The 15,889-nt window shown below is 29.1% G+C and overlaps 1 protein-coding gene across 1 annotated transcript in view; it reads right to left on the bottom strand.

The window, feature by feature from the left end:
* Positions 1-15,889, bottom strand: part of LOC108694472 — a 73,433-nt gene that overhangs the window by 7,487 nt on the left and 50,057 nt on the right. The window contains exon 2 of the mRNA XM_018204006.1: positions 6,661-6,804. Coding sequence (XP_018059495.1) covers positions 6,661-6,804 — 144 coding nt within the window. The remainder of the gene's footprint in view (positions 1-6,660; positions 6,805-15,889) is intronic.

The raw sequence follows: 15,889 nt of genomic DNA, 5'->3' as shown, positions 1-15,889 counted from the left end.
TATATATATATATATATGGTAATATTACATTGAATACATGAATTCAAACATGAGTAATTTAATTAAAAATTTTGGAATAATTACATAATCGTAATTAAATAAAACATTTTGAATAAATAAATAAATGTAATTCAGAAAAAAAACAACGGATACGTAGTCTAATATACTTTATTATTGATACTTTATTATTTATAAACTTAATCAAATTTTTTTTCTTATTTTTTCGCGGGTGTGTCAATGATATTCTTGATATACAACGATGAATCTTTCCTAGATGAATAAATTCATTTTTAATATTAGTATTTAATTCATCAATATCAGTGTTTAATTATACTATTTATATATATTTATTTTCTTACGTATTACAAATGAAGTATTAGATATGATATAATGAAGTATATGTCTTGCAACTCAGGAAATAAATTTAATGTAGGAATTGAATCACTTTGTACTTTTCAGTAACTTTTAGGCGAGTACTATAACAGTTTCTGCTATAAGGACTTTGTAAAGCACAACAGTTCAAAATGTTTTGAACATATTCTTCCTAAGCAACACAAAGTATATATTACGTTCTTGTCCAACAAAATATACGATGATGATATATAATTAAATATTTTAAAACATGTATTAATTAACTGATTTTTAACATATTAATCCTTTAAATTAATATTTTTAAGATCAAAAAGAACATATATGATAAATTTTATATTTATTTTCTTTTATCTATTATCTATTATCTTGTAATGGAAGTACCTTTTTTACAAATTTCAAGTCATTTTAAAGAAATTGCTTGATCTTTAGGAAATCGAATAATTACAATTTTTCACTGTACACTTCATCTTTTATGAGAAATAATTTTTTACAAAAATATATACAAAATTTAACCTTATGAAAAAAGCAATTTTATAACCACAATTGCGCCGTTTTGCGAAATCGAATCTACTCGAACTGCTTCGAAAATAGCTGATGATGACATAAATAATACGTTCCTCCACTTCCTTTTTACTCTGATTTTCTGCATAATGGATAAGCATACCCTTTATATCATCGTGCTACCAGCACTGATTGAAAAATTAGATGGTAAATAGTACGTCAAAAAAGCAGTAAATTTAAAACTTAAAGCGATATAGTCTTTTTTATCAAATAATTTCATTAGAAAACTATTAGAAAATAGAAAAAAATATTGTAATTGTAAATAATACATACCGAAAACTTCAATAATATATAAAATTTAGTAATATATAAAGTAGAAATTATAATAAAAAGAATGTACTCATACTTTTTTCTTTAATCTTTATTTAGTCCCATTGAAAATGAGGATTACAAATTTTTATAAAAAATAACAGAAAAAAATATTCTAATCTGTATAAAATACATAATTCAAATACTTATTATAAAAATAATACAACATTCAATCTCAATAGTAGGAAGAACAGAAATTATAATTTATATTTATAATAAAAATATATTTTTTTGTTTTCCAGAAAACAAAAAAAAATAACGTAACATTAATGTTTTTTATGCATAACAGTAACATTATTGAGTGGGAAATTATAATGTTATGTGTTACTGCTATTTTGTTTTTCTTTAATCTTCACCATGTAAAATACCTGCATAACGACATCCCTAACTAATAAAATTATCGTCAAAAAATTACAGGTTACAGAATAAGCCTATTGGACACTAGACCAATGACACACGAGTAGCATATACGACGATACTAACGTCCAATGAGAAGGATGCGCGAAAAACATGGCAGATTAGGAGATACCAATCTTTAAGTGATGAAAATGAGCATAGGATATTATATACAAGCAAAATAAAGTAAAAAAAAACGGTAAATAATCTGACTGAAATAGTAGGCAATAGATTTGTGAGCCAAAACAATAAATCTACCGCTAAAACGGTAGGGTTGGCATGGTTACGAGGCATCGATGCCACCGATTCATTGCGCGCGCATAGAAGTGTGTCGATTCGACGATGTTGCGAGGAGCTGCGCAATGAAAGGACAGGGAACACAGAAAATAAGAATTTCAACCTATCAGAAACTGTGTATTCCATAATGCATGATTTCTGATAGGTTGAAATTCTTTTTTGTATTTCCTGTTCCTATTCCTTTCATTGTACGCAGCCCCTCGATTATCTGTTCCCTATTTCTTTCATTGTACGCAGAAGCTCTGATTTTGTCTTGAATTCGTTGCGTTCTTAACGATATTCATACATTGGAAAAAATATTCTAAATTTTAATAAATTATTTAATAAATTTTAATAAATTATTTTAATAAATTATTTATTTGAATAATGCCAACTAAATATTTACTAAACATAAGGATATATTTAATAGAAGAATTATTAATTTATTAATAGATTTGACTTAATATTCATTTTTATATTGGAATAAATATTTACTTATTGTAAATAAATATTTAATTGGCACTGTTCAAATAAAATATTTAAAATTTAGTATGTTTCTCTTAGTATAGAAACACGATTTCAAATATACTATGCATCGCATTAAAAAAAAAATCAAGAAATAATACTTTTTATTTTAATTATATACAATTGTATAATATATGAAAAAATTATATAGTATAAAAAAATTATATAATATGCAGTTGGAAAATTTGTATACATTAAATTTAATACATTTTACATGTTTCAAATGGTTTACTCAAATTTTTGTGTTAATTTAACACAAAAATGAATATGTGAATATTAGAAAATAAGGAATATTATGTAATGAAATTAACAAAGAGCAGTGACACAATTTATAAACAAGCAACAACAATTTATATTTGTGGAAGCATATTTTTTCATTAAAATTAATATTTATATGTTAAATTAATTCCTACTTTATCTTAGAATTTATATATATATATTTTTCATTATATCACTAGTTTTATATTACTCATTCATTTACTTGTAAATTGTTTTTTTTTTATACTAAGAAGTGTTGAATATCAATTTAACACAAATACCAAACATTTTTTTATCGTACATGTGAAAAAAATTAATCTGGAAAACTGCTATCAATTTTTTCTCTCTTGTTTTATATCATCAATATAATATAAATTATTGAATATGATTTGATATTTTCTATTTAATAATAATATTTTCCTAAAGTCTTAAACTTTCATTATTCCATACACTACAGAAGTATAATCTTTGGAAATTTTAACTTTATTTCTATATCTTTTTCCTACTCTTATTAATACTAATATTCTCATACCTCAAGAAAGCCTTCACATTCACTTCTAACATAATAACATGTCTCTGGCCGTCTAAACCGGCCGTTTGATATCATCTTGAAACTCGAGGAACACAGCGAATTTCCATATGAATTGTATGCATCGATCGTGTACCGTTGCACTAATGCGTAGGTATGATCAGAAGGTGGGATGGCGAGCAATTAACGACAATAAACGTAGTGTCAAATAACGGATGCAATCGATGTTGCCGCTGCGAACTTACGGGACCTATCCGGATCTCGTTGAAAGGAAGAACCGAGAGGGATGCGCTCGCGTAAAAATCCTTTTCCGTGACTATAATCGTTACAGCAGCATGTTTAATGGCATAATGCTCGCGCCGCGAGCTGTATCGGTGTGTATGCGTTCGCACTTCGCAGCCGCTTGTACACGCGCGTTCGTGAGGACGGCTTTCACCAGGCCGCGTGCCTATTACGTTACGTGCTCTCGTCGCGCGTAAACCTCGTCTTACGTATGTTTAAACGCACGAGCGTACGCCGCGAAAGTCATACATTACGGACACATTGACATTCGTATCACGGCCAGTCGCTTGCAGATCGAAAAAATAATCCGCGAGATTTGTGCACATGCCTGTTGCCTGTACGTATGTACACATTGCGAGACTGTGGGAAGTTGGAGTGCATCCGTTCACGCAGCTGTTCTCTCACGTGACCTAAATTTACGAAACGAATACCTGCGTGATCAGTTACTCAAATCATACCTTCCAATAGAAAATCTGGATAAAACTTTAATTGAATAGATTGAGAACTGTTTGCAAGGTATAAATAAAGAGAATTTTTAATTTAAATTTATATTCGAGTAATTGAAATTTTTAGATTATATAAAAAATTAGATTTTTATTAAAATATTAAATTTTAATAATATAAGCAATAAATATTTTAAAATATTTAATTTATGAATTTTGTTTGAAGATTATGCGTTAATTCTTTGTGAATTATATCTTTAAGCACATTTTATTAAAAAAAAGCAATTTTCAGAAAACGATAAAAATAATATCGAATGTTATTAAGAGTGCTGAAATTCGTCAACAATGATAGTAACTCGTCAGATTCTGACTTATAATCAGATAATTCTGATGAAGAATTATAGTATATTATTTATTTCATTTACAAGACATTTGATGAAATTGATTTTCAGTTTCACACACAGCCGATTATTAATTGATGGAATTAAATATCAAAATATCCAAATACATTCATTTATGCAGCAAATACATGCATTTATGTATTATAAACAACGCATTCAGAACTGGATCTCCGAGACAGCTGTACAAATAAGATACATCTCTGCGTAAACGAACGACAAACTGCACTTGCTTTCGCAGATGAAATAAACGAATATCTGCAGCAGCAATTGATATAAATACGAATTTATCCTTATTCTCAAAGTAGGAGGTCCATGGCTCAGTATGGCTTGCTATAGCTCTACGCGCCGTGGGACCAAAATGGTTCGCTATTGTTCGCGATTCATGGCTCATGATACATCATTTTTGAAAATTAGCAGTAAGTTTCGCAAATCAAAAAAGTCTTTGAGAGCCAACAAGGCACCTTGCATTGTTGGACCATCAATGATTCAGCAGAATGCTTATTTTACAAATGTTGAAAGTTTTTTTCGCTGATATAGGACACTATAAAAGATCTAAAAGTATAATTCAATCAACACGAAAAAAATTTCCAACAATAGCAAAACAAATATTCTGTTGAACGAATTTTCGACAAATTGTCGAGTTTCTATAATTACACGAAAAAATTTATATGAAAGGATTTTTTGCATTAACCAACAGAATATTTGTTTTGCTACTGTTAGAAGTTTCTTTCGTGCTAATTGAATTATATTTTTTAATCATTCAAGTCACAGTAGAATTTCTGCCTTATTAAATATTATTTTTATGTTATTTATTCACTTACTCATAAATTTTTAACTGAGAAATTATTTTTAACTGTTGAATATCAATTTAATGCAAAATATTCAAATAACACAATCACATTACACAAAAATTTGTGTGTTTTGGGACATGTGAAATGTCCCATTAAATTTAACAAAAATTTTCCAACTGTGTAGATGTCACTGCGTTGAAAAAGCATCTCTGAAGGTAGGGTCTCACAGCTCGGCATGGCTCATAATCCATCTTGGCTCGCCTATTATAGGCTCGTCGCAGGATCAGTTTCGAAATAAATTTCGTTTATATAGAAAAGAATTAACATCGCGATTCCACGGCGCGCCATAGGAATAAAAAAATAGGATAGCTATTGTTTGCTTGGATCGTGATCTGCGACTCGTTGGCTCGCCAAATTATTGATAAATTATGCGAGTAAGTTAAAAAGCTCGCCTGAATTCGTGCTTGACTGAACGAAATAATTAACTGCTATGCATTGCATCACCCAATTTCTCTGTGTTTGCATATAAATGTAAGAACCTATTTATTATTGCTAGTTGATACACTTATTAAGTACTTTTTGATCATTCAAGTCATAGTATATATAGAAATTTTTAAAAAATTTCTAATTATAGTTATAGAGAATATTTTGTAGTAAGCATAAGTAATTTCTTATTCTAATGAAAATAAAGCTTTTGTTATATATGAAAATAAAGCTTTTGTATTTATATGAAATGTCTATACTTAATTTAAAAAATATATAATTAGGAAGTCTAAGAATATCTCTTTTCTCATATGTTAAATGCTTCACTGAAGCCGTATTCATGCACAAAAAGAGATTCTGAGAATAATATTGATCAGAGGAAGAACAAAAGTTTTACGTTACATTAAACAAATGATTAAACGAATGATCTTGACGTTCGCCTATTTGTGTACAATTATCATTTCTCTGAATACTACAATTTTCCCAAAGTTTACAAAGGAAGTTTCTCATATCTTGGAAAAGAATCTATGTTAAACAAGATTATTTACGTTATTAATTGCGTTACTAACATGATTACATGAACTACTGTACAACTCGTAACCAGCCGCACAAGCAGATAGCAACGGATAACTGCAACCGTGACAGTTGGAAAATGCGGACTTAAGTTGTGTTTCAAAATTTACTGTCAGTTACTGCCAAAATTTACTGAAAATCTATACTTTACATTACGTGCACTATAGCTTTTCAATAAATTTTAAACACAGCTTGGCCAAGATAATAAACTTAATGGATGCCAGATATACGTGACGCTAGATACATGAAATAATTTCCTCCAATTAACTCGCCAAAACGTACGCGAAGAAAAAATAATGTATAAAATGATGAATAATATATAAAATAATTCTGATTTATTGTTAAATTAAAGAAATATTTTATTCAACATTTGATAAAAAATTTACATCACCGACGTTAAACTTTGACATGTATTGCAAACAGTTTTATAATACAGATAGATTATTGCTAAAATAACTTACCCATTTTGGAATGTGTCAACGTGTAAGCTCGCAGTGGTTTCGCGAGCAAAAACGCTGGCACTCCTGCGCGCACCAAGGCGCCGACTCTTCTGTAGACTCTAGCATTTCCGGTACCACTGTTGCTAGATACTACTGAGAACCAGCCTGCAACATAAAAAAAAACACATGTGAGACATAATCAAAGAAAAGATGTAATTGAAAACAATTTACGAATCAAAAACTAAAAAAAATATTGTAATAAATTCTTATATCTTTTTTCTTCTTTTTTAAAGATATCTATACCAACATTAGCAAATATCATCCACATATGTAACTTACATAATTATCCATGTATTAAATGCAATATTTAGTAAATGTATGCAAAATTAGCGTATACATTGGCCATATTCTGGAGGCGCCTTTATAGACTTGTTTTTAGTTTTACAAAAGTGTAAAATGAAGATCCTATTAGATATCTCACCTCAGAGAATGTTTATTAAGAAAATGCGCGTGTAAAAATAATCCAGCGAGCGCGTGAGAAGTAGAGAGATAAGTTTCTTAACAAAGAACACTCGCGCATTTACAGAAATAAACCATTTACTTTTATTATAGTTTTAATACAAAATGACTATTGGACTGGAAGTTCGTTAACGTGGAATGACGAAAGTCATGTGCGCACAGTATAAAAAATATTTGAACCATTCCGGCCGAATAACAATAATTATGGAATTAATACTGAACTAATAATGAATTAATAATAATGAATTAACTCCAGATTAATTGTAATATCCTGAGCTATATGAACTCTACGCGAGTAAGACTAACTCCAAGATTTATTCGATATTCGAGAGCTAAGCTTGTACGACTTATTCTAAAGCTCATTATCCTGAAATTATTTCATGACAGCATTTCGTAAGGAGATTATATTCCTTTTCTACTTTAATTTAAGGCACGCTCGCTCCTGTAATACTAAGTTATTCACCTGTCGATGCGTTTGTAAATATTTTATAGTTTCAGCTGTGTTTGTATCTTGGATTTCACTTGGCATTCACAACATTCGCGATCCTAAGAGAGTAGTAAGCCTTAAACCATAAGAAATTAACTAATTACAATCGAAGGTTAGAAGAATAATCGACTATGATTAGTTAATTTTTTATAATTTAAGGTTATTCCTTAATGGACTTTCTACAATATGCCATTATCTAAGCTTTATGTTTTAAGCTAAGAAATTGACCAATCACAGTCGAATATAAGAAGAATAATTGACTATGATTGGTCAATTTCTTACGGCTTAAGTCTTAAAGCTTAAGTGATAATGACTTGTAAAGAGTCTATAAAACATTGCTTTATAGCTTCAACGGTGTTCGGTATATTAAGTAAATATCTTACTTAATAGTATATACAAAAGCATTACAAAACAATGCACGAAAAAAATTATTATTATAATTTTGCTAATAAAAGTAAAAATCTAAAAATTTAAATAGATACAGATCTGAAAGTATAATTTTGTTGACTATCTATCAACTATCAAAATCATTATATAAGATATTAATGCTCAAGCTAATTGTTAGAATATCAAAATTTTTGCTTGAGTTGTCTTCATATTTTCGTTTAAAATCATTTTCAGATCTGTATCTATCTAAATTTCGATAAAATCGTTCTTTCTGTGTAAGATTCTTATATTTTTCGTTTATTTCATAGGAATATAACCTTATTTCCATTTATAAAAGATTAGAGTTATGTTTTCTGTAGAAGACACATTCTTATCATAAAACGCATGATATTTTCAGAGGGATTTCGCTTTCTCGTAGGACATGAGATGATGCGGCACGTGTTGATCGTACACGACATCGCGCGTCATTTCTCGTCTCATTTCATTTGGCTCATTCGTTAACGTTTCCCAGTTTCATTCTGCGCCCGAAACTCGACAAACGTTACTGTTGCTGCACGCGCAATCCGCGTGGAAACTCGTTCCACTTTGCAGTGCGCGACGCACGCTTTCGCATAGCGAGGAGAAAAACCGGCCGACGCGCGGCGCGCAGACTGGTTTCATAAACCTACGTTCCAGCGCGCTATTAAAATCACCGGCGGCCAACTAATAATCCTTTTGCGAAATCACAATGTTAATTTGACCCACTTTGTTAATACGGAGCACGAGTACGAGAACAGCGGCTCTCCACATTTTGAAATAAATATCGACATTTATAGCTCGGTCTGACGAGATCTTAGGATTCAGTTTCATAAAGACAAGTTTAAGTTATCATATAACGCTGATCGAATTATACTAAACCTGAATTTTCATTAAAGCTGATTATAACGCGCGCTTAAAGCTACTTTTATCGTCATTTCTTTCTCTTAATCTTTATATGGCGCGATTTAAATTATTTATACAATTTTGAAATATACTTATAAATATACTTATAAATCGATAAATGTATTATTCAAGTTTGAATGTGATTTAATTTCTTTTCAGTCATACAAGATGGAGAGGATTACCTGTAGGAATAATACTTGACGACAATCCGATGATCACAAGTTCAGATTAAATCGATAATCTGTTGTCCATTTGTGGTGCGGCGGTGTGGATCGTACGAAAATTTATAGCCGAATATAAATGTGCCCATTTCGTGGTAAGGTACTTAGTACGAGCATATAAATCGCCGAATCGTTTCGCAAACGATCTATACATCGCCATTTCCGCCATTTCGAATTGATTTACACACTGAGCCTGTGCTCAGTTGCACGAATCCTGGTGATCATCCAGCTCTTTTTACGAAACGTCCTTTTCACGAACGGATATTTTATCGGATGCGGATGTTTTATCGGCTATCGGCTATCCGGATCTTTGCCAATTTCAGATTTATCATTAATCGGCCTTCACGGTGTGCGATCCAGCCAGATTAAATCACAATGTCTTGTTTCGGAAGATCGAAATAAATGTGCGCCACAGAATTAACGACGCGCGATAAATTTTAAATTTAAATTTTGTTCAAGTTCGACTAATTAGGTCCTACAGTTTTTTTTATTCCACATCTTTTGCAAACATAAATTCGGAACAAAAATTCGGAAGACATTAAGTGCAATTATACTCGCGCATATCATTCTGGATGTAATAAAACCTTCGCGTGTTCTACTCACTGCAAAAATATGAAGTACAAGCTAAAAAACAATACAATAAGTCTAAAATGTTATAAATAAAGAAAGTATAGTAAGATAAGTTCTCTCCAATTAAATGATTAGTTCTGAATGAAAAGAAAGTATCTCAAGTCACAACGACGAAACCGTTCAGCACAGTTTTAATGGCACAGACATTTCTATCGAGTTGCGGTACTATTGTAGCAAATTATTATAAAATCATTCTCGATAACTATAGCTACTGTCAAATCGTTTACGCAATCACCACGGTGCACTTGTCATTACACGCGATTTATAGTTCCATATCCGCAATTTCACCGCGTAATAAGAACGATAAAACGCATGCAGAAAGGCATGCTTAGAGTATCTCAGAGACTTCCTGGCGCACGATACAAATCAATCGAGAGATTTTCTCGCAGAACGCACATATCGCCTACGTTTATGAGGAAATCGATTACGGACATAACTGTTATAATGCTTATCAAGCCGATTCATTCATCAACAAGCTCGTGCTCGCCTTGGCTGATCAATCTCGACCTCGATTTCACTTGTGTTATATGTCCCGCTTCTCTGGAATACCTACTACTTGATGCCAAGTTCAGAAACTAGAAGTAATACGTGTTCGATTTAATCAACTGAAAACTGGAGCAAATTATTATTTTATGGATATTACTGTCAACACTTTCGTAATGTTCTCTTCTTCTCTACTTTCTACAAATCGAACACGTATTTCCCGTTTTCTTTCTTTTTTTCTTTCATTTTGTTTGTTTCAATTGCTTTAATTATCAGTAAACATATACATTGTTAGAAATGTTCTTAAATTTTATTAAATTTTAAGTTACACAATTAAACTTAATTTCATGACGTTACATTAAATTTAATGTGTTTATAATTAAAAAGTATATTTGTATCATATACATAAAATTTAATGTATTTTTCATGAAAACTTATGAAATTTAATTTTCAAAATTTCATAAATTTAATGTACACGTTCATTACATTTAAGTAACTAATTACTGTAACTTAATTTTCTGTAAGTTAAATCATTCATTACTTTTAATTTCGTTCATAACCATGAACTTCATTTACATATAAAGGAAACTCATGATTACATTTCTAACAATGTACACTGTTAAAACTATCATGATATTTAATATACTTTTAAATTACATAAATTAAATCTTATGACACTAAATTAAATTTAATGTATCTGCAACTGAAAAATATAATTGTATACATATAAATACGTAAAATTTTACATTTACATTTTTTATTAAATTTTATGTAGATTTGCATGAAATGTAATGTAAGTAAATATATACATACTTATAACTTCATTTTCATTAAACATTTTTAATATATCTGTTTGAAATTTACTTCCATTACAACGGATTTTTTTTAACAGTGTACGCTTTACAGTATGAAAGTAATTAAGCATATAGGTATATACAGAGTGTTTTAAATAATACAGTCGATTATCTTGAAGAAAAGCATTTTCAGGAAAAATGTTTTGACGAAAATTATATTGAAGGATAAATAATAGTAAAATCAATTTTGAATAAAATCGATTTTTCAAGATTACACAACTACATAAGAGTCATACATTGATATTTTTTAAAATAAAATTGTATAATTTTTTTTTAAGTAACATGATTCTTCAAATTATTTTGCATATAAAATTTCAAATTATTGCATATAAAATTTCAGTTAAATTATTTATTACTTTTAATTTCGTTCATAATCACGAGCTTCATCACTTGTAAAGGAAATATTTCTAATAATATAATGATGAACATGTGCGTATTAAATTTCGTGCAAATCTGCATAAAATTGTATTGAAAGTACATTAAATTTCATAAATTTTCATGAAAAATATATTAAATTTCATGTATACACAACAAATATTTTATATTATTTATACTTTCAGTTATAAATATATTAAATGTAATATAATGTCACATGAAATTAAGTTCAAATATTGTGTAACTTAAAAGTATATTTAAATTTCATTTATTGAAATTTATTGAACAGTGTACTTGAGACTACTTAACTCAATTTTCAGTTTAAACTATTCATTATTACTTTTCAGTTATCTCATGATCACAACAAGATTCTGTTACATGTTTAGATATTAATTTCTAACAGTATAAAGTATTTATGACTCTTGCTAATTGCTTGATAATTGAAGCAAATGAAATAAATACGAATGAGACAGAAGAAGGAAAAATCGATTTATTTTTTTTTTTAGAAAGTAGAGAAGAAGAGAACATTACGAGAGCGTTAATAGTACCTTGTCAATAAGAAGAATTGTTTTAGTTTTGAGCTGATTAAGTTGAGTGCATATTACTATCTGTTTCCGAATGATACAATCAACAATGATATATACATAGAAGAAAACGGACAAAGCGCATACATTAATGTCATTTATTAAATAAAGACATGAAAAACTCTGTCTCCCATTATGGTTCTAAGTTATTATGAGATACCGTACGAATGGCCAGCCTTGGAAATTTCATGGTTCGGTACGAACCGTTACTCAAACACGCGGCATCGAGATATACAAGGCTGGTTGTTGAATCGATCAAGACTTTACTGGATGTAATCTTGATCGAAGGTTAATGCTTTGCGGTTTGAGATAATATCGGCAATGGATGGATATTAAAAAATTCTTCTTATAAGATATCTTCACATCACACATCATTGGCTTACGTGATAACCAATTTCTATCAGTTAAATAAAAATTCAAGAATGACATAATATGAAGAAAAAATCGATCACACACGCCCACATATAATATCGATGATCGACGAAAACATTAAAAAACTACGTATCTATATATAAATACTTATACTCTACGGTTATAAATGAAACATCCACATTGATACTTAGTGATATTTGGCAAATCATTAATCATATACAATAAGCGATAAACCTGTTTTGATTAAATATTCATACCTTTTATTCATTCCTCTCGACTCTTAATTTATAAAAAAAATAATATATAATCATGTACAACGATATTATCAATTGACCAATCTTTTCAACAGAATATAACACCGGATAATTTAATTTGAATATTTTATAAAAGTGGGCGCAACAATCATATTCGTATACTCTTTTGAAGGAAGAGAAACGAAACATATAGACGTTAAAGCGGTTATGCGTTCATTGTCAAATATATGTGTCGATCAGATTACTCAGATCGCTCTCATTACAACGGAGGTCAGGGCGAAGTCGAAGTAAAAGTGAATTCCATCGGTAACTTTCACATTACATAATCGTCCTTTGATCCGCACATGTAGATACATACGTACCGATTTCTGGCTTTTTGTCATATAAAGACTATGATCAGGGTTGGGTAGTAACTAAATCGTTAAAAGTTAAAAAAAAATTAAAAGTTAATAACTTTTAACTTAACTTAGTTAATAATTTTAAATGCATTAAATTTTAACTTAACTAAGTTATTTTTAAACGTTAACTTTTTAATTTTTCTTTAGGTTAAAAAATTTTTTATCTCTTTTAAATATTAAATCTTAGAAAAATAATAAGATATAATAAGACTAAAGACATATATTCGTAATCTGTTCATATTTTAAGATCATTTTAAGTAATTTTTTAAGATACTAATACAGTCCTCTATTGATTGGTTTATGCGTTTATGTCTTATGCCATAAACCTTAATTCGGATCTACAATAAATGTTTTAAGCCTTAAGTCATAAGAATTGACCAATTACAATCAAATATTCTTCTTGCATTCGATTGTAATTGGTCAATTTCTTATGGCTTAAGACTTATTAAAAAGTAATCACTGATCTTGTATCTTCTCTATGTGCTAACTGTTTTTTTAAAGTTATATAACTTATATCGTTGTGTTATATACTTATATCACATACGAATAAAAAAATTAAAAATTTAATTTACTTAATAATCTATTGTATATTGTTATTTAATCTTATTTTAAAAATTAGGACATTTTGATCTAAAAAATAATTTTTTTCAAAATTAACTTTTTTTTAACTTAAGTTAATTCAATATCGATTTAACTTACGTTAAGTTAATTTTTTATTCCTTCAACTTTTAACTTAACTTTATTAATTTTGTAAAACCATTAACTTTAACTTTATTCAGTTAAAAAAAAATATTAACTTACTCAACACTGGCTATGGCATACAAAAAATAATGAGATATATTTACATGGAAAGAACGGTTTTGCTAAAATATCTAAAAATTTAGCCAGATACAGATCTAAAAATAATTTTAATGGATTATCAAAATAATTATACAGAATACTTAATAGCAATGTTGTAACATTCTAGCAATCAGTTTGAGCGTATTAAGTAATTTGATGCAAACAAAATTATTTTTAGATTTGTAATTATCTAAATTTTTAGATACTTTAGCAAAAGCATTTTTTGTGTAAATAGTAAACAAATTAATATTTTTTATTTGCTACTACTTTTGTTATGTCTTACATTCTTAATTTTGATGATTCATTTGCTTATTGTTTAATATTAATCATATTACTTAAGTTTTTTATATGGCATAGCCTTAAAAAAAATAGATTTATAGATAGCAATGAAATTATATTTCGAAATACTACAATATTTTTATGAAAGTTATTTTTATAAATTTCACATATTTATTACCTCTTATTCTCAAGTTTAAGTATTGTGTAGTTCGGAAAGGATGTACCTACTATTCTTACACTGTTAAAAATAAATTGTTAATTTTAACTTAAAAACATATAGTGGACTTTCTGAGCATGCAAAAATGTTAAAATTAACATTATCATATTTTTAAAAAATGTTAATTTTAACATTTTTGCGTGTTCAAAAAGGCCACTATATATTTTTTTTACAAAAATATAAATTAATTTATTAAATTTTATTTTTAACAGTGTAAATATAATTCTGCTTAGATGTCCTGCTAAGGATCTGTAAAAAATGTTCTTCGATTCTAGAAAATCAATATCCGATTCCACAAGAGATCATTAATTCTTGATCGCAAGAGAGTTCTTATAAAGATTCTACGATACAATCATCGTGACAAGCAAGCCCGATTTGACGTGGAACATCGCGCAATTAACGTTCAACAATTTTCGTTCGATCTTCGGCGTTATGTTATAGCTGTAACATTAGTTACGTTAGTTTTCTTAATGAGCGAATAACCGGCATATGCTCGTTGATTTACAACGCTTGACGAACAATTCGTTTAGATTCGCCGCGCCGGGACTCTGGAGTTTCTTGACTATCGCACTACTCGGTGCATGAAATTATCCGTCTGTGAGTGAGAATTCTTGTTCACGCTACCATGTTCGATTTGCCAACGTTAAGCTAGTCGCAATGTTTGTAAACTAGAGCAGATTGTTGATTAAGTAATAACAAACCACGGCCGCTGCGACCGTTATTCGTTATTCTTTGCTTCGATGATTCTGCGAGATCATAATCCGGTTGCCAAGCGTCACGAGTGTATCTCATTTTACAGCTCGCTAAAGACTGATCTTCATATCGCAGCAAAATAATTTATGATATTGATGATATTTTTTATAATGAAGTATTTTTTACGAACAATTCTTTTTATCAAGAAAGTAGTGTCTCGACGCTAAGCCACACGCAATGACACTACCGTGGTTACTTTACGCGAAACCACGAATTGCGTTTCCAATAAGACATACTGTATAATAAATTCTTTTTGTGAACCTTGAACTAAATCTTCTTTAAAAAAATTTTTTTCTTTAAAATCTTTTCTTTAAAACAATTTGCCGAATCGGTTTTATTTTTTGTTTAAAATTATATTTCATATTAATGTGTATAAATGTTAATTATTGTAATAACAATAACAATTAATGTCGAAGGACTCCTTAATATTTAACAATATAAAGACTAACATGTAAGGTGAAGTAGGAGTCAGCGTGGTAATCATTGAGCAAGTATATAATAATGGAAATGTTTATATGGTCATTTTTAATGTAAAATAAAGGGTCTTTCAATAAGGATGCTCGATTTTTAAATGTAAATAAAACAAGTTGTGTGTGAGACATCCACTCAATTTTTTTTTATTTGAAAGAATATTTTATGGCATTAAGTATGGAATATAAATGTCCGCCGCGGCTTC

This window comes from Atta colombica, unplaced genomic scaffold (assembly GCF_001594045.1).
Source record: "Atta colombica isolate Treedump-2 unplaced genomic scaffold, Acol1.0 scaffold12, whole genome shotgun sequence".
In the NCBI taxonomy this organism is placed as follows: Eukaryota; Metazoa; Arthropoda; class Insecta; order Hymenoptera; family Formicidae; genus Atta; species Atta colombica.
The sequence above is the reverse complement of the archived record's forward strand: the minus strand, read 5'-3'. Positions and strand labels throughout refer to the sequence as shown.